Below are 25,079 nucleotides of genomic sequence, written 5' to 3' on the forward strand. Positions count from 1 at the left end.
ACTGAAGCAGAATGTTGATATTAAGAATTTTTCCTAAAGAGGCGCCTGGGTGGCTCAGTTGTAAGCGTATGCCTTTGGCTCGGGCCGTGATCCCAGGGTGCTGGGATCGAGCCCCACGTCAGGCTCCCTGCTTGGCAGGAAGCCTGCTTCTCTGTCTCCCACTTCCCTTCCTTGTATTCCCTCTCTCATTGTCTCTCTCTATGTCAAATAAATAAATAAAATCTTTTTAAAAAAAAGAATTTTTTCTAAAAACCAGTCCTAGAGAAGGTTGTGAATGATTTTATTTAGCACTTTTATTTTCTGCACTAAATGCTAAGCATTTAGGAATCCAGTCTCTACCTTCTTTCATTCTATGAACACAGTCCTAAGATGCATAAAGAAATACCACTAAATGATGCATGAAAATATAGTTATTTGTGTTGAGTTACTCACTGTAAAGGATTAGAGAGTTTATAGGAATTTGGCATTAAACTGAGCATGAGAATAAATTGATTTACATTTTTCTAGAAACTCAGTTGGTCAAAATGGCAGTGTTGGTTGTGAATTGGGGCCATTTGAAGTTTATGAAGGAGCTCCTTCAGTTTTTTTCTTATTTATTCCTTTTGGATTTTGCCTGAGAAATAAAGGTCTTCATTGTAAACAAGAGACCAAAAATGTTAAACTCAGGTTTTTTTCCTTAAATCATTTTTTTGTTGTTGCCTTAAAACCACATAAGATTTACTGTCTTTTTTTAAAAATTAGTTTTTGTTGTTTGTGGTGATTTACTTTCTTAACCATCATTAAATAAATGTACAGTTCTGTGGCATAAATTACATTCACATTCTTGTGCAATCATCCCCTCCATCTGTCTCTAGAACCCTTACTCATCTTGCAGAACTGGAACTGTACTACGTACTATTGAATCATGTTGTCCATCCATGTGACTCGGCTTTTATATCTTTAAATCTGTGGTCCTTGGAAAGAGGACCCACTACCACCCATGACAGCCTAACACAATACACAAGGCACTTACATGTTTAAAAGAACAAGAGGTAAGAGTAGCTAGTCCTTGGTTTAATATTTTTGTTCAGTCTTAAAACACCAACTTAAAACCATGTTTAAACTTGGTGATCTTTGAACAATAACCATATCTATATTAAATCATTCATGTGAGGCTATTTAGCCCTTCTGTTACCATGTCATTGTAAATTGCAAATTAATATGTTAAAAAAGCTTTTGTCCATCTTTGAACTTTTTTTTAAATTTTTTTTTTTAAAGATTTACTTATTTATTTATTTGACAGAGATTACAAGTAGGCAGAGAGGCAGTCGGGGCTGGGGGAAGCAGGCTCCCCGCTGAGCAGAGTCCGATGTGGGGCTCAATCCCAGGACCCTGGGATCATGACCTGAGCCAAAGGCAGAGGCTTTAACCCACTGAGCCACCCAGGCACCCCCATCGAACTGTTTTTAAATGCAAGAAGTGAGTTGGAAATTGCATCCTGACAGCCTGGGTCTGAGAAGCCAATGTGATAATTCTATATGGGGACAATCGTTTTGAGTTTCATTTGGAAATTTTCGTGAAATTCAGTCTTTTAACTGATCTTAGGAAAACCCCCTTTATCTCTCTGGGCTCACTTTCTTTATCTGTAAAATGAAATAGTCACAGTAAAGGTTTTTTCTGATTTGAAGGCCTTAATTTTAAATAAGAGAGGGGTCAGTGATCTTTAAAAAATATTTAAAAGGAAGCAATAACATTTCACTGATTTTACTTTTTTTTTTAAATGTAGAACATGGAAGGGAAGTGGCTGCTGTGTATGTTACTGGTCCTTGGAACTGGCATTGTTCAGGCTCATGAAGGACACGATGATGATATGATTGATATTGAGGACGACCTCGATGATGTTATTGAAGAGGTAGAAGACTCCAAATCGAAACCAGATACCAGCACTCCTCCATCTCCCAAGGTTTGAAGTGGTCTTTGAATCTATTTGTTTGACCTCTTGAGGTAGTCAAAGGATGAAGGTAAATTTGGCTCCTTTTCCAAGGGCAAGCAAAGTTGGCTAAAATAGCAGCCTTTCTTATATGTTGCCGATGATAAATTACATATATTGAATCATGAGGCAGCTATAAAAGTTTGGGGTAATTGAAAGCAAATCTTACTAAGAAGGGAATCGTGCTGAAAATTGCAATTCTTGATACATTTTTAAATTTAACACAGGTTACCTATAAAGCTCCGGTTCCAACAGGGGAAGTGTATTTTGCTGATTCTTTTGACAGAGGAACCCTGTCAGGGTAAGTGTTTCTTGGGGAAAAATGTCTTGTAGGCAAGCATCATGTAAGTAAGATGTGATAGTGGATTCCTTTTCAGATAGCATTTTATATAGTAAAATGTCTTAACTATAACTATTTTATGTCCCCAGTGTTTGTCGTCATTTAGACGGAATTTAGAACATGTCCATTTAGAAAAGTTTTTTAGAATATGTGGGTCTAATTTCCATTTCTCTTTTCCCCTTGATCTTATATATTGTTCTTTGGAACTGAGAAATTTTTTTCTCTTTAGTCTTAAAAGTGGAGGAATGCCTTGGTGACTTCAGTTAAGCGTCTGACTCTTGGTTTCAGCTCAGGTTCTGATCTCGCATTCATAGGGTCGAGCCCCACGTCAGGTTCTATGCTCAGTGAATAGTCTGCTTCAGATTCTTACCCCCGCCCCCACATCCGCACTCGCTCTTTCAGTAACTAAAAATCTTAAAAAAAAAAAAAGTGGAATTATTTCATGGGTTTGGTACTTTTTCTTACAGGTTTGTGAGTTGAATAGTATGTATTTCTGTTTGGCAGATTTAAAAGTTGAAAGTACTAGAGTGGGGGCACCTGGCTGGCTCAGTGGGTTAAAGCCTCTGCCTTTGGCTCAGGTCATGATCCCAGGGTCCTGGGATTGAGCCCCGCATCAGGATCTCTGCTCAGCAGGGAGCCTGCTTCCCCCTCTCTCTGCCTGCTTCTCTGCCTATTTGTGATCTCTGTCTGTCAAATAAATAAATAAAATCTTAAAAAAAAAAAAGGAAAGTACTAGAGTGATTAAGTAGGCTAAGAAGACTTGGTAGATGCTGCTTGTGTTAGTATTTACATTGTTTCTTTTCACAGGCCAGCTGGCATTTAAATCTTAATTTGGGGGTTTGTCCTAATTACAGGTGGATTTTATCCAAAGCCAAGAAAGATGACACTGATGATGAAATTGCCAAATACGATGGTGAGAGTTCCATTTGATTTATATAGAATAGCAGACTGAGGCTTCATGTGTGGTTTCTATAGTGTGTCTTAAGGCAGGTCTGCAAATAGTCTGTATACATTTTAAGATTTTTCCCTTAGAAGCTTTGCTGTGTGTGTGTTCATAGGATTAGACCTGTTGACTGCTTTACACCATAAAATGGAGAGGTAATGTGTCGCCTGTGCTGCTGTCTATGTTAAATGGAAGGTCTTTCTAGGTGTAGATGAAGTGAATAAGCTACAGGTTTAAAAACCATATCCTAATACTTGTCACATGTGTGTGGTTAATGGGCTAGCTCTCATAGGTAAATGGAGTAGGTTAAAAATTTGCCAGTATGATAGATGTGCATGCCTTGGAGTTTTGCTTGTTAACATTTAAGAGATCTTCAAAGGCATGATTAGCATGATTTTTTTTTTTTTTTTCTGATGTCTTGCAGGAAAGTGGGAGGTAGATGAAATGAAGGAAACGAAGCTCCCAGGTGATAAAGGGCTTGTGTTGATGTCTCGGGCCAAGCATCATGCCATCTCTGCGAAACTGAACAAGCCCTTTTTGTTTGATACCAAGCCTCTCATAGTTCAGTGAGTCAAACGTTTGCTTGATAGAAACTTCCCAGATCTTAGGAAATTATAAGAATAATTACCTATCGCAGTGGCAGGTTTGCAGTATATTTAAGCATCCTGTAATCCAGTACTTTTTTCCTGCCCAGTAAATTCTTTTGAAACAGATTAACTTACTTTTCTCCTGATGGCGAATGATCAGGATTTTGTCAAAAGTGTATACTGGGAATCTGCATTAAGGTTTTATTTTATTTTACTTATGCTTTGGGGGTGATTGAACAGCCATTCAAAAGCAAAAGAAAATGAGGAGCACTCAGTAAAGCATGAGACTGTTGATCTTGGGGTGTGAATTGGTGCCCCAGTGGGGTATAAAAATTACTTAAAAAAAAGGTCTTCAATAGGGTGAAATTTTTCTTAAGGATAAACATATGACCTGTGATAAAACATGTGACCAAGACTGGTCAAAGAAATTTGATCTTTCAAAATGCCTTACGGTTTTCTGGTTTTCTCTTTGAAATCAGGTATGAGGTTAATTTCCAAAATGGAATAGAATGTGGTGGTGCCTACGTGAAACTGCTTTCCAAAACCCCAGAACTCAACCTGGTACGTCCTTCCTGTTTCCTTATATGGCCACCCACAGTTGTCTTTTAAGAATCTTAGAGAAAAGGAAAGAGAATCTTGTAAGACCTGAGAAAATGAAGGCCTCCTCTCCTACTGTTGAAATATTTAGAGGATTGGGAATATTGACTTTGATGCTTCTTTTTTATTTGAGATGTGAATTTCAAAGCCATTGTGCCTTATCCCTGACTTCTGTTCTGTGTAATTTTTAGTTTTGGCAAACCTATTTCTTTGTTTTATGAAAGAAGCAGTAACTATCTAGATACATGCATTACTCTGTTTTGTTTTTGTTTCGTTTTTAAGTACTTTCATGTATCCTCATGTAAGTTTCCCCGGGTAATTTCTGGTTATTCCTTTTCAGTGGTATCTATATAAGCCTCACAAATGAATCAGCTTTTTCTTTAAGGTGCCAGAAATTTACCTGGGATTTTATTAGAGGAAATAGCACATTTTGAAAGTTTGCTTTTGAACCCTCTGATTGAGTCACTTAAAAATAATTCATTTTTGTTTCTGTAGGATCAGTTCCACGACAAGACCCCTTATACGATTATGTTTGGTCCAGATAAATGTGGAGAAGACTATAAATTGCATTTCATCTTCCGCCACAAAAACCCCAAAACGGGTGTATATGAAGAAAAGCATGCTAAGAGGCCAGATGCAGATCTGAAGACCTATTTTACTGATAAGAAGACACATCTTTATACATTAAGTAAGAAAACATATTAATTTGGGGGTATTATGGCACCATACATTTATTATCTGTTTAATTTAAAGATTACATATCTGGAGAAGACCGAAGTCCGCAAGTAAGAGTCTCTGTTGACTTAATATTGTAGTGGTGAAAAGAACTTAAAAAGCTGCTTTTCCCATAGGTTGAATTGAAAAGTGGGGTTTGAGACCATCTTAAGAGTAAGCTTGTATGTTCCGTAAAAAACTTTGCTGATTCCCCTCATGTTCTCCCATTGTGTATTTTCTTGATGATAACATGTTAAATAATGGGACACAATAGAAATACATGTTGTGGGACGCCTGGGTGGCTCAGTTGGTTAAGCAGCTGCCTTCGGCTCAGGTCATGATCCCAGCGTTGTGGAATCGAGTCCCGCATCGGGCTCTTTGCTCGGCAGGGAGCCTGCTTCTCTGTCAGCCATTCTGTCTGCCTGTGCTCTCTCCCTCTCTCTCTGACAAATAAATAAAATCTTAAAAAAAAAAAAAAAAAGAAATACATGTTGTTGTTTTCAAATTATCTTTCAGTTAAAGTTTGGATGCTCCAATACCTGGATGGTTGAGGTTTTTGTGTGTGTGTGTTTTTAAGATTTTATTTGTCAGAGAGAGGGCACAGGCAGGGGAATAGCAGGGCAGAACGAGAAGCGCAGTATGGGACTCGATCCCAGGACCCTGGGATCAAGATGCTTAATCAACTGAGCCACCTGGGCATCCCGAGACAGTTGGACATTGGGATGCGTTTTTTATTTTATTATTAAAGATGTATTTGTTTATTTTTGAGAGAGAGAGAAAGACCATGCAAGGGAGGGCAAGGGCAGAGGGGGAGAGAGAGAGAAATCCTCTGACTGAGCTCAGAGCCTGGAATGGACTCGAGACCAGGACCAGAGCTAAAACCAAGAGCCAGCTGCTTAACCAACTGAGCCACCCAGGGGCCCCTGGAATGCGTTTTTTTTTTTTTTTTTTTTAAGATTTTATTTATTTGTCAGAGAGAGAGAGAGAGAGGTAGAGGGAGAAGCAGGGTCCCCGCGGAGCAAGGAGCCCGACGCGGGACTCGATCCCAGGACCCTGGGATCATGACCTGAGCCGAAAGCAGCCGCTCAACCAACTGAGCCACCCAGACATCCCTGGAATGCGTTTTTTATTTTAATGAAGCTTTTCCTGCTGGTTTAAGTATATATAGACAGGCCTCTTTTCCTAAAGAATACAGTAACTTTTTTCCTTTCCCTTTTTTTTTTTTTTTTTAAGATTTTTATTTATTTGACAGAGAGCGACACAGTGAGAGAGGGAGAAGCAGGCTTCCCACTGATCAGGGAGCCCAATGCGTGGCTCAATCCCAAGACCCTGGGATCATGACCTGAGCCGAAAGCAGATGCTTAACGACTGAGCCATCCAGGGGCCCCACCTTTTTTTTCTTTATAACAGAAGTAATACATACTCCATATAGAATTCAAAAGCTAGAAATAAGCAAAATAAATTACATTTAAAATTATTTGAAATGTCAACATTGTAATATGTATTTGACCGTATCTGTATAAACACGTGTAGTGTTTTATTAAAAGTCGAATGCTGGGGTGCCTGGATGGCTCAGTTGGTTGAGCAGCTGGCTCTTGATGTCAGCTCAGGTCATGATCTGGGGTTGTGGAATTAAACCCCAAGTCTGACTCCATGCTCAGTGGGGAGTCTGCTTCAGAATTCTCTTTCCCTCTCCTTCTGCTCCTCTCCTTGCACACATGCATGTGCTTTCTCTCTTAAAAAAAAAAAAAAAAAAAGTTGAACGTGCTGTATTCCACTTACTCTCTTCACAAAGGTGTAAGAATATCTCTGTGAGAGCACATATGACTGACAACATTGCCGGCCTTCATTAACACTGAGGCAGTGGCATAGGTGCTCCCTGCTTTCCATAGTATTCTGGATGTGCTGGGACCTAGTCAGTTGCCAGTGAGACATTTAGGTGTGGGATCCAGGCTTTAGAGTAAGTCTCACTTCAGATATGTTTATGGATTTAAAGTTCCACTGGACTCAAAAGTACAACCATAAGTAGACATGTGGTTTAATATATAAAATCAAACGCTTGTGTACTTGGAAATTTTGGTAACATAGATGGTAGTAGTACCAGTTCAAAAAATGAGGAAATGGGCTTTTCCTTATTGGGGGGTGGTGGTTATAATAAATAAACTTATTTGCCTGTTGATTGGTGTGTAACCATTTGTGTCAGACCATTATTGCATGAGTTTATATACCTTTGGTGTTTTGATGTTTTTAATGTCCATAAGTGAAGTCTTCTGCAACTTTAAATTTTATGTGTCATTTGCTTTAGTTTTAAAATCCCGAGGAACTAGCATTTATGATTTACAGATAAGGAAGAGAGGGTTAACTACATAAGGCTCCAAGACCGTCTTCTGACTCTGACACCCTGAGGTCATTACTCTGTGCTTCCATTTCCTATTAGAAATAGGATCTTCTGCTGTGGTAAAGAGAACTTGGGAAATGAGTGGTTGATTTATTTTTTTAAATTGCATTTAATTTTTTTCAGTCTTGAATCCAGATAATAGTTTTGAAATATTAGTGGACCAGTCTGTTGTGAATAGTGGAAATTTGCTAAATGACATGACTCCTCCTGTAAATCCTTCACGTGAGATTGAGGACCCAGAAGACCAGAAGCCTGAGGATTGGGATGAAAGACCAAAAATACCAGATCCTGATGCTGTCAAACCAGACGACTGGTGAGTCTTCACAGTGCAGCATTTCATATGTTCCATGTGGCTTAAGCAACTGATGTTGGCTAAGATCTCATAATTTTAATAATCTATGGTGCTCTCTAAATGGTAGGAAAAATGGGAGACCACTATAGCTGAAAAGGGGCCATAGTGATCATCTCGATTGCCTAATACTATTTTACAAGCCACAAAATGCTGAAATTGATGATAGAGTTTGCCTGTGGGAACATGGTGGGTTTGTAGCAGAACCTTTGTTCGCTTGGCCTTTCCAGGGCTTTTATGAATTCACATTTAAAAGTCTTGAAATTTTATGGGGCGCCTGGGTGGCTTAGTGGGTTAAGCCTCTGCCTCAGCTCAGGTCATGATCTCAGGGTCTTGGGATCGAGCCCCACATCGGGCTCTCTGCTCAGCAGGGAGCCTGCTTTTCCCTTCTTTCTCTCTCTGCCAAATGAATAAATAAATTAAAAAAAAAAATCTTTAAAAGTCTTGAAATTTTATTTAATTAATTTGTTTTTTAAAAGATTTTGGGGGCACCTGGGTGGCTTAGTTAAGCATCTGCCTTTGGCTCAGGTCATGATCTCAGGGACCCAGGATCAAGCCCTGCATTGGGCTCCCTGCTTGATTTTATTTCTTTTATTTTATTTAATTAATTAATTTATTTGAGAGAGAGAGAGAACACATGCATGCACAGGCACAAGTGGGGAGGAGGGGTCGGGGGAGAGGGAGAGGTAGACTCTGCTGAGCAGGGAGCGTGAGGTAGACTCTGCTGAGCAGGGAGCGTGAAGTGGGGCTCCATCCCAGGACCCTGAAGTCATGACCTGAGCCAAAGGCAGATGCTTAACCAACTGAGCCACGCTGGTGCCCTAAATTTTAAATTTTAATTTGTAAAATAACCTTTTTCCCATTTAAACAACACTCAAGACTCCTCTGCTCTGTATTGGGCAGTGGAAGACAAAGCCACAGGGATACCAGCTGCCCACAGGGATACCAGCTGCCCACACGGCTCCCAGTCGAGTTGTGAGGCAGGCAGACAAGGTTGGTGTGCGTGCGGTGAGTGATCTGGTAGTAGGTGTTAGTGAGTGACGAGAGCACCAGCTATGCCTGGTCCAGGGCCAGTTTCTTGAGCAGGGAAGTCAGACTGAGACTTGGAAGTGGGTTAAGGAGTCAGGCAAATGGTGAAGATGGGTAATGGTACTCCCAGCTGAGGAAAAACAACATGTGCAGTAAGTAGAGGGGTAGGAGTGAGCTTGGCATGTGTGAGTGAACTTGAGTATATGCTGTATAGCCTTTCTTGTTGGGTACCAATTGGAGAGTGATGAAAAGTGAAAACAGGCAGGGTTGTAGTCTTGTGGCCATGTTGGAACTACGATCCAGTGACTTTTAGAAATGTCAGAGAGTGACAAAGAGCAGTTAAATTCTAGCTGATGTTTTTCCTTCCTTAAAGTATGTGTACCTGAATTTTTATGCTGCACTAAACACTGAATTTATTTGTATATTTGTGAGTGTAGACCTGGACTCAGCCTATTTCAGTATCGTACTCCTTAACTAGCTGTTTTATTTTGGGGGTGGGAGTGTCAATGTTCAGCTTCATTAAAAGGGCCAGCTGAATGTTGTACAGTGTTCTGCAGTGTTCTCATGCAATTAATTTAGAACAAGCATGGGTCAAAAGCATAATCTTGGCAGAGGATAGAAGATGTCTTTGCTTACCAGTTAATGTGGGCTCTGTTTCATAATGCCTGCATAAAACTTTGAAATAAGCTACTTCTTTTTTTTTTTTTAAAGATTTATTTATTTATTTATTTGACAGAGAGAGTTCACAAGCAGGCAGAGAGGCAGGCAGACAGAGGAGGAAGCAGGCTCCCTGCTGAGCAGAGAGCCCGATGCGGGGCTTGATCCCAGGACCCTGAGATCATGACCTGAGCCGAAGGCAGCTGCTTAACCCACTGAGCCACCCAGGCGCCCCTGAAATAAGCTACTTCTTGATGAACTTTTCTTTTAAGAGTAAATGTTTGAGTTACTGTTCACATACTAAAATCCACCCTCTTTCTGTCTCCCTGGTTAACCTGTTCTGGACATAGCTACTAACCTATTAGATTAACCTATTCTGGACATCCATATACTGTAATATATGACCTTTTGTATCTGGCTTCTGTGCTTGGCATAAAGACTTCAGGGTTCGTCCATGTTGAAGTGTGGACTTTATCCAGGCCCCAGTTGACTGATGTTTAGGTGGTTTCCCTCTTTTGGCGGTGGTTATGAATCATGCTGCTATGAACAGTCATTACAGGTGTTTGGGTGGTTCTACGTTTTCATTGTCTTAGAGTGGAATTGCCGCTGTTTTCCTTTCCCACCAGTGACATTACGTGATCTCCACATCCTTGCCAACACTTGTTTTTAGCAGTCATTCTTATAGCCATCTTATAGTCATTCTTATAGCCATCCTAGTGGGTGTGAAGTGATATTTTATTGTGGCTTTGATTTGCATTTTCCCAATGGCTAACAATGTTAAACGTCGTTTCATGTGCTTTTTGGCCCTTTGTGTATCTTTGGAGAAATGTTTGTTCACATCCTTTGCCAGTGTTTAAGTTGGGTTGTCTTTTTTATGGAATTCTAAGAGCTCTCTATGTATTCTGAATACTAGACCACTGTCAGATGAATGAATTATTCTCTTCTGTTTTCTAGAAGGAGTTATTTTAAATCTTGAGAGTAAGCACGACCAAAATATTTCCAGATTGCCCCTGTTTCAGATTTATAATGTGGGATCACACTGTGACTCTTTGGCCAGTGTTGTCCTGACCGGCTTTTTCTGTTGTAAGGGATGAAGATGCACCTGCTAAAATTCCGGATGAGGATGCTTCAAAGCCTGAAGGCTGGTTAGACGATGAGCCCGAATACGTACCTGATCCAGACGCAGAGAAGCCAGAGGACTGGTAAGAGCTTCGGTGAACTTCTTAAATTGCCTGCTCTTTTATTGACATAAAAGTTACTGATTAAAGATAGCCAGGTGTCCAATTTAAGTGTAGGGCTCAGCAAATTTAATTACGTGGTTGTTTTGAAGGCATCTGTCCTGAAAAACCCTTGTTACTAGAAATGCAGGGACAAAATGATACTCTGGTGACACAGTGTGACCCTGGAAGCATTACTGCAGGACTTCGGGGGAGCCTTGGCGCGGCTGTCCTAGTCATGGATCATAGAATCTGTTTGTAATTGGTTTCTACCTCCACAGGGATGAAGACATGGATGGAGAATGGGAGGCTCCTCAGATTGCCAACCCCAAGTGTGAGTCGGCCCCTGGGTGTGGTGTCTGGCAGCGACCTATGATTGACAACCCTAATTATAAGGGCAAATGGAAGCCTCCCATGATTGACAATCCTAACTACCAGGTGTGTGCCTCCTCATGGTTGAGTTGCCTCATTGATCTGTTTGTTTGGAGAGAAGTTTTGTCTATAGGGAGGCGGCATGGTTGATCACTATATTCAAACAATTGAATTAAAGACATACTTCAGGGGCGCCTGGGTGGCTCAGTCAGTTGAGAGTCCGACTCTTGATTTGGGCTTAAGTCTTAAGAGTCAGGGTGGTGCATGAGGCTCCCCGTCCAGCTTAAAAAAAAAAAAAATGCAAAAAAACCCAAACTTCGGAATTGAGAGAGAGCTTATATGTTAAGCGTTGAAAAAAATAAACCTAGGGACTGGAAAGAGGTTTCATGATTGCTTTGTAACTTGTGTTTAAAATCAGAAAAGAAAAACCAAAACTTGTGATTTGGGCAGCCTGCTGTCGTGTGGTAGGGGCGTCGCAGCCACTGGATCCAAACTGGCGATCGGTGGGATAGACCATGGAGATGGGAGGGAGGCTCCCTGACTGCGAGTCTGCTCAGTGCTTCCCTTCAGTATCTCAGCTGTGAAAAGACTGAGAGGTGCAAACAAAATGCTAGGCATACAGATGGTGACCACTCAGACCCTGGTCTCCTCAGTTTCTGTCTTAGATGATTTGTCATCGTTAATTTCCACTTTGTCCCCCTTTATTGTATCTTATTTTTCACAAAATATTTATTTATTTCGGAGAGGGAGGGAGCAAGTGAGCGAGCATGCAGTGGAGGGGTAGGAGAGGGAGAGAGAGTGTTAAGCCAACTGTGCTCTGAGCATGGAGCGTGACAGCAGGCTCAATCTCAAGACCCCGAGATCACAACCTGAACCCGAATCAAGAGTCAAATGTTCAGCCGACTGAGCCACCCAGGCATCCCTGTCCTCCTCATAATGTAAGGTATGAGTGTGTGTCTCTGTGCCTATACTGTGTGTATACATTTCTGTTTGTAAGTGTATTTTTAGTTGTGTAGTCAAGCAATAAAATAAATTAAAATAGCCCTTTAAGTAAAATGTCCCTTTAGAAATACAAATCAAAACCACAGTGAGATACCACCTCACAGCAGTCAGAATGGCTGAAATTAACAAGTCAGGAAATGACAGATGCTGGTGAGGATGTGGAGAAAGGGGAACCCTCCTACACTGTTGGTGGGAAGGCAAGCTGGTGCAGCCACTCTCTAAACAGTATGGAGGTTCCTCAAAAAGTTGAAAATAGAGCTACCCTATGACCCAGCAATCGCGCTACTGGGTATTTACCCTAAAGATAGAAATGTGGGGATCCAAAGGGGCACGTGCACCCGAATGTTTATAGCAGCAATGTCCACAATAGCCAAACTATGGAAAGAACCTAGATGTCCATCAACAGATGAATGGATAAAGAAGATGTGGCATACACACACGCACACTATGCAGCCATTAAAAGAAATGAAATCTTGCCATTTGCAATGGTGTAGATGGAACTAGAGGGTATTATGCTAAAGTGAAATAAGTCAATCAGAGAAAGACAATTATACGATCTCTGATATGAAGAATTTGAGAGGCAGGGCAGGGGGTTGTGGGAGGTAGGGAGGGAAAAAATGAAACAAGATGGGGTCAGGAGGGAGACTAACCATAAGAGACTCTTAATCTCATGAAACAAACCGAGGGTTGCTGGAGGGGAGAGGGGTGGTAGGGATAGACATTGGGGAGGGTACGTGCTATGGTGAGTGATGTGAAATGTGTGAGCCTGATGATTCACAGACCTGAACCCCTGGGGCAAATAATACATTATATGTTAATTAAAAAAAAAAAAAGAAATAAAAGAACCTGGCCCTTTAGCTGTTCTGTGGATGGCCATTTGGGTGGATTGCCTTCCACCCATGTTTGCTCTCAGAGTCTTTGCTGCAGTGTTCAACCCTGCACACGTCTGGGTATGTGTGGTAACTATTCTTCTAGCTAGTTTTCAAGAAGTACACTTGCTGGTTGAAGGTCACATACATTGCAAATCACCACTGAGCAAGCCTGTGCTTGTTCAAGGCTGTTCTTTGATAAGAGTTTGTTGGAATATGCCAGGCAGAGCAGGTGTGGGTTTGGGTCAAGGTCAGGGCTGAGGTTAGAAATTGAAAGTAGTTGGGAATCCAGACATCTTCATCGTTTATTCCTGGGTACTCAGTTACATTTTACAAAGTCAGCACTTACCTTCGTTGATCATGCAGAATTCATCTTAATTCTTATTTAGGTTCACCATACATTTGTGTTGTTCATTATCTGAAATGTTTTAAAAACTCTATTTTTTTCTCCAGGGAATCTGGAAGCCCCGGAAAATACCAAATCCGGATTTCTTTGAAGATCTGGAACCTTTCAAAATGACTCCTTTTAGTGCTATTGGTTTGGAACTGTGGTCCATGACCTCAGACATTTTTTTTGACAACTTCATTGTTTGTGGGGATCGAAGAGTAGTTGATGATTGGGCCAATGATGGATGGGGTCTGAAGAAAGCTGCTGACGGGGCTGCCGAGGTTCGTTCTCACTTGCTTCTCATGCATTTATGTCTGTTATTGCTGGTGACAAATCGTTTCTTTTATGGCAGCCTATCTTCTAAGATTTATCTTTTCCCCTATTTGAGAATATTGGCATAAAATATGTGACCGGATGCTTGCTAAAGACAAAATACTGGGCGTTTGGACATGATTTCATTAGTCTTATGTAATAGCTTTTTAGATTCCCTATTTGTGTTATGGGTAGGGTGTGTTTTGTTTTGTTTTTAATTAATGTGCTAAAACACAATTTAAGAAATTAGCCATTTAGGGTATTTTAATGCACTCTTAAATGTTGAATCTTGATTTACCAGTATACATAATTTTGCCCCAGTTTGGCCACATGACCAAGCTGTGAGTCGGAGAGCCAGAGATTACTAAGATCAAGAAATTCTTCATTTACTGGCCCTGAGGTTAAGGGGGCCTCTAGCAGGTGATTAAGAAACCTGCGTTCACATCTCTGAAAGGGAAATCACCTTGATGATAAGAGTAGGGGGGGGAAATGGAGGTTTTTCTCTTACTTTCTTTTCAGGTTGTATGATTATCTTGGCTTGAACCCTTTGACAGAGGAGGAGCCTGAGTAGTGACATGCAGAAATTGAACAGTGAAACAGTGCAGCCTATATTTGGTGTCAAAACCAAGGACCTGAAATCTGTCCTGTCCTGTTTTTCAGCCAGGTGTAGTGGGGCAGATGATTGAGGCCGCAGAGGAGCGCCCATGGCTCTGGGTGGTCTACATTTTGACTGTAGCTCTGCCCGTGTTTCTCGTTGTTCTCTTCTGCTGCTCTGGAAAGGTATGAGCTTTTCTGTTAGTCACTTTTAAAAAAAGAACTCTTTTTATATGTATAAGATTTGTTGCCTGAGGTTTTCCTAGTAATGACTGGGCCACATCTGAAACCTTAGTCACTGCTCTCACTGGGCATTTATGGTGCCCAGATGGGAGCAGGATTTACGGGCCTACAGTTTCTACTGGTGTTTTAGCCTGCTGTATTACTCTTCCCTAATATTTGGCAGAAGTTTTCTAGAAAACAAAAATAAAAAACACAACAACTTAGATACAAAACCAGCCATCTGGGCCCAAACCAGCTTTTCCTCCTTGGTGTAGTTGTTTGTATCCATATGCTTCATAATTCAGTCTTTGATTTTTTTTCATTATCCATTCTTCCTTCATTATCCCTGCCCTTCCCCCAAAAAAACATGTGGGGATAATCCAGCCTTATTTTATTTTAAAGTTTTTCTTGTTTAGTCTTTGTTGTATGCAATCCAGAAACCAGGAGAGAATATTCTGTTTAGGCACTCTACTTCTTTTTTGTGTGTGTGTGTGTGTGTGTGTGTGTTTTTTTTATTTATTTGTCAGAGAGAGAGAGGGAGAGAGAGCGAGTACAGGCAGACAGAATGGCAGGCAGAGGCAGAGGGAGAAGCAGGCTCCCTGCTGAGCAAGGAGCCTGATGCGGGACTCGATCCCAGGACGCTGGGATCATGACCTGAGCCAAAGGCAGCTACTTAACCAACTGAGCCACCCAGGCGTCCCGGCACTCTACTTCTATTAAATGAGGATTGTGTTTCACCTTGCATTTGATATGTTTTGTAACCTGTTCCCCAAAGTTCCTTTTTCAGCCATCTCCCCCACCATGCTTCTGTCTGTGTGTCCGTGCCTCAGTCATCTTGGGTGTTTAGATCTGCATGATCCTGCCTCACCCCTTTATTCTGACTCTTCCTTCTGCCTTTGACCCACACACACACTCACTAAAGAGAAAGCTCTCGGGGTGGGAATGTCTTAATACTTTTATTTATCTATGCCAGTATAGGGCCTCATGCAGAACTTCGCTCATAGGCATTTAATAATTACATGATAATGTAGTACATAAAAACGTGAACAAAACTGTTGCACTTTGGGGAATATTTCAGAAACAGTCCAGTCCTGTGGAGTATAAGAAGACCGATGCTCCTCAACCAGATGTGAAGGAGGAAGAAGAAGAAAAGGAAGAGGAAAAGGACAAGGGAGATGAGGAGGAGGAGGGCGAAGAAAAGCTTGGTAAGTAGACCCCAGAATATCTGCTTTAAGCAAGACCCTAAGGTGTTTCAAACTCAGAAACAAGTGACGAAAAAGATTGCCCTAGACTCCAGAAGTGTGTTCTAAGGCTGCTGGTCTAGTTAAAAACAAGTACGAGGTTTTGCTCATTTTGTTGTTCTTTTGGTCTCTGTCTCAGAAGAGAAGCAGAAAAGTGATGCTGAAGAAGACGGGGGCACTGCCAGTCAGGAGGAGGACGACAGGAAACCTAAAGTAGAGGTAACGGCAGGGGGGAGTACGTCTTCTAGCCCAAGCAGCTCTGGGAAGGTGCATTTAAGTAGGGGCTTATTTTCAGAGGATAATTTTCATGGGCTGTGGCAATAAGAAAAAAATCCATGAGGATTAATTTTTTAAAAGTAGAATTCTTAGCAACGTAGGGAAGCATTTCCTTGGATCATTTAAAACTACATCTGAATCTCAGAAGTATTTTTCTCTACTGTAATTGATTTTCTGGAGTAAGCAGAAGGTTTCAGGGGAAAACCAATAACGTGTTTGCGAAGATGGTAACTTCAGATTCAGGTTATTATCCAACACGTCTGTCTCCTTTCTCTCTCCTCACTGTGCCCTGAAAAAGTATTTCCTTCACTGGTGGTCTAGTGGTTAGGAGGGGGAAAAAAGTATTTCTTGAACAATGATTTTATTGTATTCTAAAATTTTTGTCCCTGTTGTTCATGGATTTGTTCATTCAGCAAGTATTTATGGAGTGCCCGTCATGGGCCTCACATTGTCCGTGAACAAGACAAAGATACCCTTCCTTTGGGGAGTCTAAATTCTAGTGGGAGGAAACTGACAATAAGCAGTAGGCATTATAATGAAGTAAATAATATGTTAGGAAGTGATAGGCTGTGAAAAATAAAAGAACAGAAAGAGGTATTGGAAGTACTGGAGGTGGGGTGGGGTGCAGTGTTAGAGATGGTAGGCCTTGTTGAAGAGGTGACCCTGGGGCCGACTTAAAAGAGATAAAGGACTTGGCTGTAGAAATGTCCATGGGAAGAAACATTCCTACAGAGACAACAGCCAGCCCAGAGGCCTGAAGTAGTAGTCTAGAAGACCATGTGGGCCAGTAGAGTCGGGGGTGGGGAAGGCTCCAGATTAGGTGGGGCATCCCAGGTGGTAGTGTGGGCTTGGCTTCTCCTTGTGAAATGGGCAGCCATTGCAGGCTTTGGGGCACAGGAGTGACAGGATCTGATTACGCTGGCTGCCGTGTTTTCTACAGACCAGGGAGAATCAATGAGACCAGTTGGGAGGCTGCTGTGATAATGCAGGCAAGATAATGGTGGCTATGAGCAGGGGTAGAGGAGTGTAAGAACTCACTGGGCTTCTCGGTACAGATTTTGGGGGGATTGAATAGTAGGATATATGAGGGAAAGAATAATCTACATCTTTCTTGAGGCCCTTTTGCAAGCACTGCTCTGTTTCAGTCTGCTCCTTCCTCGAAAACCCTACCCAGTTTCCATTCCAGCTTCTACAACTGCCCCTCCATCGATAAAGGTCAATGCTGTTGATACCTTCTGTGGCTATATTCTGTCTCAGCTACAATGTAGACTTTGAACTAGATGTACTTCTTTCAGGTAGGGACCGGTCTCACACATGTATTTTATATTCCCCAATCTCCTCACAAAATAGAAGTAGCTCCGTAGAGTACGAGGAGCCCTGGGCTTACAGTCTTGAGTGCTGTGTGGGGCCTGCTGGGACAGTCCCCCATCCCCTGAGATCCTAGCTTTCTCAGCCTCAGAATGGGGCTGATATGCCCACAGGCCAGTAGGTTATTCAGGATTGAGCAAGATCACGTGGGAAAGCAGGGCATCTGGTCCTGTTTAAAGAAAATTTTGATGGGTTAGATTGAGGAAAGTGGATGTTTACAGAAAACAGTACAGACAAAATTAGAGCATACAGAACCCTGCTGCCTTTGAGAAAACCATTGTTTCTGGTACATTTTCTTCTAATCGTTTTTCTTCTCTTGTTTTTGCTGCAGATGGGTTACCCTCAGCCTGGCTGATCTTGAAAGCTTGGTGAAGTTTTCACTTATTTAAAGCATTGCTAATTATAGTGAATTTCTTATTTTTTCAACCAACAGGAGGATGAAATTTTGAACAGATCACCAAGAAACAGAAAGCCACGAAGAGAGTGAAACAATCTTAAGAACTTGATCTGTGATTTCCTCTCCCTCCCCTTTCCCTGCAAGCGTGGTCCTAGGAGAGGGCCTGGCACACCTTAGGTTGAAACTCAGAAAACCTCCAGACGTCACCATCGACAGGCTCTAGTCGAACACTAGCCCGTGTAATTGTAAACATCTAAGCAGTCAGTAATTGCAGTTGTGACATAAAGGACCCTGTGTCTGTAGAAAGAAAGCATATAACATTAATGGTTGTGAAATGTAACATGAAGCAACTAACTTGTATTTTGTTTTTGTTTTTGTTTTAAACATCTTTTTTTTTTTAAATAGAGTGATAGAACTTTGCCAGTCTTTAAAATCTTGGCTTAATTTAATATATTAATCTGTCCGTGCAGAAATAACACCAACCTTTAGAAATGCTAGGGGGATGAATTGCAGTTTTTAGAACCAAATTTGTTTTATAAGTTTGGTGTTACAAAACATTCAAGTGTTCTCTGTCCCTTAAAATTGATAATCATGTTGAAAGTGCAGTCGTTTGTGGTTATAATCTTGTTTTGCTTGCTTCCATCGCCCAGTTCCTCCTAAGGAAACTGAGGAGATGGACTGGATGGAAGCCCAAATTTATGTAAAGGTTCTGTTTCAGTTGTATTAAAAATAGACATACAGAAAGAAGAAATTTTTCCTCTTGATGTGGGTTAGACCATACAGTGCGTGTGTTCTGTTGCCCTTGGAACAGCTCCGTTCCCAGACGGCTTTGCAGTCAGTGGAGGAAGTGGCATAAGGTGGCACACGGGCAGTCATGCTTCCCAAACTGGGGGAGTCTGGGCGCCAGCCGTCCAGAGCAGGGGGCTGTTTAAGGAATGCTCCCAGGGCATGGGGGCTCCCAAGTAGACGCAGATGTTTTCATCACTTCCACTGTGTTGACACTGTTTCCTTCCCTGTTGCCCCAGATCCCCAGCTTTCTCCTCTGCTATGCATTTTCTTCACAGCGCAGCTTGCAGTCCGTCGCTGAAAATGATTATACGCTCCGCATAGTGTTAAGCTTTATTGTGATTGTTTCTTCTTCCTTTTTTAAGCAGACCCACACCTTTCCAGGGTCAAAGTACAGGATAGAATACTCTTTCATCTTTATCCATTTCTTTTTACTCTGTGTAAAGACTTGAGAAGTCTAAGCCAGAGGTGAGCCAATTCAGAATTGACTGTAATTGAACACAGGCTAAAAGTATTTATGGGAGGAGTGACATACAGCATGAATTACCTGATTTTTTTTTTTTTTTTTTTTTTTTTAGCTGCTAACTTTTTAAGTCTTCATTTGCAGTTCTTGTAACATTTGTGTCTTAAATTACATGATAAAGCAGTCCTGTTGAAAAAAATTTTTTTTGTTTGGGTATGTGGCTTGTAGAATTCTTTAAAAAGTGATCTTAGATTTGTTTTTTTCATGTGGAATGCAGATGGGTGCTATCAGAGCCTCTCCCCCATCACTCTAGTGTAATATCATTATTACACCACACTGAAATGTGTTCAGAATTGTTTTAGCTTTATTCTTTCTTCAGAGGTGTTTCAAACGTACCGATGACACTGTTTCTTGCACTGAATATATAAACACTCCAAAGTGTTTATATTGGGGAGATTTGGGGAGGAAGTATATTCGTAAAAGATGAAGGCTGTATCTGTTTATTTTGTTTATCTTCAATTTTTTACTGGTTCACTGAAATTCTTAGGAGGGTGGGATGAATTTTTCTTGCTGTTCCGTGCTTTATCCTTTTCATCTGTTGTTATGTGGTCACAGTGACCTTAGCTATGTAGCAGACTTTCCCAAATGTATTGAGTGCAAATAAACAGTTACTTAGCAAGACCTGAAAATATGTCTGCAGGTTTCTCCTTGAAGCAAATGTGTGGGATTATTGCATTTCCAGAAACCTGCCTTCCTCACTGTCTGGTGACCTTACGTCTCCTGTCTCACCTAACAGTTTCTTCCAGCTGATCTGTGGAATGACAAGTACAAACTAGAAGGTTCATTTGCCTTTCTGGGATTATTTAGTAGCAAAGTTTGTTTAAAAAAAAAAAAAAAAGGAAGAAAGAAAAAAAAATCTTTTCTTGGTTTTCTCTTTGTTGAAGGTGCGCCCTTCCGATTAAATGTCTGACACATTAATGAATGACCAGCAGTATTTAGCTCTTAAAATGCACTTAAATTAATAGTTTTCCATGCTGGCTGTCTTGTCACAGTGTTGTAAAATCCCACTCCATCAGATGTGTTCAATTTCTCTTATCCACAGAATACTCTCCATTTTTCTCAAATTGTCACGTCACTAAATGGTATTACATTAAAGCCCTGTGTTAAGTGTCTGCTTTTGACTGAACTTCTTCATGGTAACTTCCAAGTCAAGTGTTATGCTGCAGAAAATGTGGATGGTTGAGTAATTCATGTCACTGTGTGGATTTGATCCAGTCAATTCAGTGTAGATTGGGCATTCTTTCTCTACTGGATTGCAGGTCAGCATTTCCTGTTGTAGAGTAGGGATAGCAGCTCAGAAATGGGGGAGGGGGCAGTAACTTGTAGATAATTTTTTTTTTCTTTAAGATTTTACTTATTTATTTGACAGACCACAAGCAGCAGGTGGGGTGGGAGAGGGAGAAGCAGGGTCTCTGCTGAGCAAGGAGGCAGACACTGGGCTTGATTTTAGGACCCTAGGATCATGACCTGAGCTGAAGGCGGAGCTATAACTGACTGAGCCACCCAGGCACGCCCCCCCTTTTTTTTTTTTTTTTTAAGATTTTATGATAACATTCTTTGATGTATGGGAGCCATTGAACTCTTAATTTTTATTAGAGAATGTCTGTTCAGAATCAGACTCTATCTTTCACATATTAAGTATTTCAAGGATGTTTTTGAAGTTAGGTCAAAACTTCTTAAATATGTGCTAAGGCTTTTGGATTCCTCGCTGGAAGGGAAGTACACAGAGTGTAGTACTCTTAGTTACTATTCTCTCCCCTATTAGAAAGTAGTTTAATTCTAATGTAAAATATATGTTTGAAGACTGGGGGGAAAAAACCCAGAACCATTGATGTGGCCTTCATGAGCTCTGGACACTTTTGACTTGAGCCTCTTGTATTTATTTTTTTACAGCATTGGTATAAAAACATACTACGTGAGTAAGAACTTTTTTTTCCTTCTGATTTTAAAATAAAATATTTTTGTGGGCCCTAGCAAAAAGTTACTGTAACAAATGTTTGAATTGGTGGTGGTCCTGGAACCTCCTGTTTAACTTTTTAGCAGTTAGGTTGCCCATGACTGTTCCCTACCTCTTGAGCCAACGTAGGTTTAGTTACCTAGTTTTAGTACTGAGTCACTGCTCCTGTTCCCCATCCCCAGTCTCCCACCCCTTATGCCTACTGGTTATAATACTAAACGTAATTGTCTGGTTGGATTTTTTTTTTTTTTTAAGATTTTATTTATTTGACAAGAGATCACAAGTAGGCAGAGAGGCAGGCAGAGAGAGAGGAAGGGAAGCAGGCTCCCTGCTGAGCAGAGAGCCCCACACGGGGCTCAATCCCAGGACCCTGGGATCATGACCTGAGCCGAAGGCAGAGGCTTTAACCCACTGAGCCACCCAGGCGCCCCTGTCTGGTTGGATTTTGTTGAGTGACTCAATTTTACCTAAGCCACCATCCTTTAATGGCCCGCCAGTCTCCCTGTTTTTTGGCTGAAGCTTCAGCCTTTACAGTTCTAGTCCCCAGTAACGGAGCCAGAATCCTCTTCACATCTGCTGGGGCTTTTTAAGTTTTTTAAGTAGTACTTTTGAAACTTGCTCAAACTTTCATATCAAGTGGAAACTGACAGTGATTCAGAATGGTGCAAGAGGAAGCCTCTTCCAGCTCACTCGTGGACAATTCCGACCAATGATGAGGCTGGATGTAAGGAATGCGGTGGAAAAACAGCTGACATCGAAAAAGCGTGGCTACTTTTGAGTTGATGGAAACAGCTCAAAAAGGCTGCAGGGGAAGAAACTGGTGAAGCGCTGTAGTGCCAGGCGGGCGTCTGGGTCAGGCAGTTAACGATATGCTGCGCGGACGGCCCCTTTCCTCCGCTGGCCCGGAAGGGCCTGCCGGCGAGGGGTGGCGTTTAGGACCGGCTCCCGTCGGTCACACTTGGCCCTGTGCCCGGCACTCAAGCCCGCCCAGGGGCTTCCCTCCGCCCCTCACTTGAGAGTTCCTTTTAAACTCCGCTCAGGAGCCCCCAACGTACCTCTTGCGTGCTCGCCCCCACCCCTCGGGCGGCCCGCTCTGCCTGCTCTGATTGGCCGCAGTGCCTGCTCATCAGCCGTGACGCCGGGGTCGCCTGCCGGGGCCCCGCCCTCTTCCGAGAGCCCTGAAAACAATTTTAAGATGGCGGCGACGGCGGCGCGGAAAACAATGGGGCCGGGGCGGCGGGGACAGGCCGAAGCCTGAGGTGGGCAGCGAGCACCGGCCCGGATTGGGCCGAGCGGGGCCTGAGGAAGACCCGCCGCCGCGCGCGAGCCCGCTCCACAGCCCGCGGGACCATGGCGCGGCCGTGAGGCGGCCGGGCCGCCGGCGGGGAGCGGAGCCCGCAGTGCCAGCCGGCCCCGAGAGGCCCGCCCCGGGCCCGGCCCGTGCAGCCCGCGGCCCATGGTGCTGCCCACCTGCCCCATGGCGGAGTTCGCGCTGCCGCGGCACAGCGCGGTCATGGAGCGCCTCCGCCGGCGCATTGAGCTGTGCCGGCGCCACCACAGCACCTGCGAGGCCCGTTACGAGGCTGTGTCGCCCGAGCGCCTGGAGCTCGAACGCCAGCACACTTTTGCCTTGCACCAGCGCTGCATCCAGGCCAAAGCCAAGCGCGCCGGCAAGCACCGGCAGCCGCCGGCCTCGGCCGCGGCCCCGGCCCCGGCGTCCGCCGCCACCCCGGCGTCCGCCGCGCCGGCCTCGGCCCCGCGACTCGATGCCGCCGACGGCCCAGAGCACGGCCGCCCCGTCGCGGTGAGTAGGGCGTGGGGAGCACCCCGTGTCCCCTGTCCTGGGGGAGACGCTGCCCCTGACGCCGCCCGGCCGCCTTGTGGCTTCCCCCGTGCCCGCTGCTCCTCGGGTCCGGCTCGGGGGAGGCTGACACGGCAGGGACAGAGCGGTTGTCATCTGCGGGAAACGGCACTGTGGCATTTACTTTGGGAGAACATGACCGTAAGGACCTGACTTAATTAAGGCCCCGTCTGGGGAGGCTGGGAACTGTGGCTGAAAGGTTATTCTTCCGGGCTTGATTCCGAATGTTTGGTAACTTTTTGAGGGGGAGCAGGCTGGCACAGAGTTGCGTCTGATAGTGGCCTCATTTATCCTGCGAATATTTATAAGGTCCCTGCTCTTTGAAGAGCCAGGGCTTGCATATGGAAATAAGCCGATCCGCGGTTGTCCAAATTAAACGGTTCTGAACGGAAAAATCCAAAAATCTTGGGAGATCACAGCAAAAGGCATAATACTGCTCACCGAGTTGCGAAGAAAGTATTATTGCTTGTTGAGGCAGCCCCGAAATGTGTGAACTTGTAATTCCAGTAATATTGTCGACAGCTCCCGTTTTAATTGGTAAACCTCTTAAGAATCTCCGATGATGTTAGAGAATTTGTTGGTTAGAGGTTCACCTCCGTGAAACTGATTTATAAAAGGAAGATTATTTATTTATTTATTTATTTATTTGGGTGGTGGTTTTCCTGGTGATTTAAAGTTTAAAACAAGTGTTACCGGTCTAGTTTGTTCTGTGTGTTTTTAAAATTTGTGCCTTTATTACCTCTCACTAGCCTATTGCTGTGCTGGTCCCTTACTAGTCTTTGGTGGTTCTTTCTCTTTAAATGCTCTGCCCGCATGGGTCCTATGCTCTGGTGAGTGCTTTTCCTCATTCTTTCCTACACTGGGCTGCTGGACATTTCATTGCTTATCGTATCCACTAGTCCAGGCTTCTGAACCTCACTTTTTCCGTCTGTAAACTGTGGATGTCGTTTAGCTTCTTATCCTCCAGGGTTCTTACAAGACTCCAATGAGTGCGGGTGTGAAAATATTTCCTATTTCTTAAACAGAGAGGCTGCTGCCTGCAGGGCCCTTCTCCCCTTTCAGAATCCTGCCCTCATCCTTTGGCTCATCTTCCTCTTCTTTAAAGCTAGTTTCTGACTACCCTAGCCCACCGTCAGAGTCTTCTTTGTGAAAACATTCGGAAAAGGTATGGCACATAGTGGTACTGCTTTAGGTCATGTCTTGCCAAGCCGACGGTAAGCCCTGGGAGGCAGGGAGGAGTTTGGCTCAGTCCTGTGCACATCTTAGGCCTCCCGCACATGCTGAGTGATTGATACTCAGCTTTGTAGTACTTTACTCAGTCATCTATCCTTCTACGCGCTAACCTTAAAAAGTAAAATGGCTTAATTTCGTGAGCCACCTTTACTTACAACTCTTGTTTTAAGGAAAGCCTGTAAGAGTAGTGGATGGTCATTCCAATTTAAGTAAACAACGAAAGCTCATAAAAATCCTAGTTTTATACTCAAACAGTTGCCTTGAACACTCTGTAGAAGGTGTATGAGTAGTGATTCAATTTGTTTAAAGGGAGTAAGAGCTTAGACTCTATGTTATTTTTAGTGCTGATTTACTGGAAAGAAATGAGGCATGCTGTTTGAAGAGAAATTAATTCTGAGTGTGTTAGAACTTGAATATGGCTTGTCATTCATTCCTTCGGGTGTTAGAGCCTAAGCAGGTGGACCGTGTTATGTTGATGTCTTATCACATTAAACTTTGACCCAAGGATTTCATGAGTTTAAACTTCAGAGTGGAACTGCTCTTCCGCCTCCCTCTTAGAGAGAGGGACCCTTTTCACTTCAGTCTACAACTGATTCTGGCTGAGCTCTTTGGCCTTGGAATGGGGTCATAGTAACAAGAATAGGTCCGTGTCACTAAGAAAACAGTGGTGTTTTCCATTTTAATGGCTTAGTTCAGAGAGGAGAGCGTCCTTCCCCAGATAGGACTTTGGCTTGGAGAGAGAGCACAGCTTTCCACAGAGAAGTGGAGTGGAGAAGGTGCCTCTTAGTCATTGTTATTTTGGACAGTTCTATATGTGTACTTGATCTGATTAATATCCCTTACATAGGGAATATTATTAGTTCTTTTTTTTCCCCCCA

General features: G+C 42.8%; 2 protein-coding genes across 3 annotated transcripts in view; both read left to right on the top strand.

Annotated features, from left to right (window-relative positions):
• The window catches only part of LOC111158868 (calnexin), a 35,916-nt gene extending 15,651 nt beyond the window's left edge, over positions 1-20,265 (top strand). For both annotated transcript variants that reach the window (XM_022521166.1, XM_022521167.1), the window contains 14 exons: positions 1,766-1,942; positions 2,197-2,270; positions 3,164-3,222; positions 3,677-3,818; positions 4,319-4,400; positions 4,932-5,124; positions 7,672-7,861; positions 10,672-10,785; positions 11,082-11,238; positions 13,497-13,712; positions 14,404-14,523; positions 15,638-15,764; positions 15,940-16,019; positions 17,878-20,265. In XM_022521166.1, the coding sequence (XP_022376874.1) occupies positions 1,769-1,942; positions 2,197-2,270; positions 3,164-3,222; positions 3,677-3,818; positions 4,319-4,400; positions 4,932-5,124; positions 7,672-7,861; positions 10,672-10,785; positions 11,082-11,238; positions 13,497-13,712; positions 14,404-14,523; positions 15,638-15,764; positions 15,940-16,019; positions 17,878-17,931 (1,782 nt within the window). In that variant the 5' untranslated portion in view covers positions 1,766-1,768 and the 3' untranslated portion in view covers positions 17,932-20,265. The remainder of the gene's footprint in view (positions 1-1,765; positions 1,943-2,196; positions 2,271-3,163; positions 3,223-3,676; positions 3,819-4,318; positions 4,401-4,931; positions 5,125-7,671; positions 7,862-10,671; positions 10,786-11,081; positions 11,239-13,496; positions 13,713-14,403; positions 14,524-15,637; positions 15,765-15,939; positions 16,020-17,877) is intronic.
• A 2,276-nt stretch (positions 20,266-22,541) lies between these two features.
• The window catches only part of LOC111158886 (mastermind like transcriptional coactivator 1), a 45,191-nt gene continuing 42,653 nt past the window's right edge, over positions 22,542-25,079 (top strand). Inside the window, exon 1 of the mRNA XM_022521184.1 lies at positions 22,542-22,911. Coding sequence (XP_022376892.1) covers positions 22,564-22,911 — 348 coding nt within the window. The 5' untranslated portion in view covers positions 22,542-22,563. The remainder of the gene's footprint in view (positions 22,912-25,079) is intronic.

Source organism: Enhydra lutris, unplaced genomic scaffold (genome assembly GCF_002288905.1).
Source record: "Enhydra lutris kenyoni isolate GAN:26980312 unplaced genomic scaffold, ASM228890v2 scaffoldscaffold64, whole genome shotgun sequence".
NCBI lineage: Eukaryota > Metazoa > Chordata > Mammalia > Carnivora > Mustelidae > Enhydra > Enhydra lutris.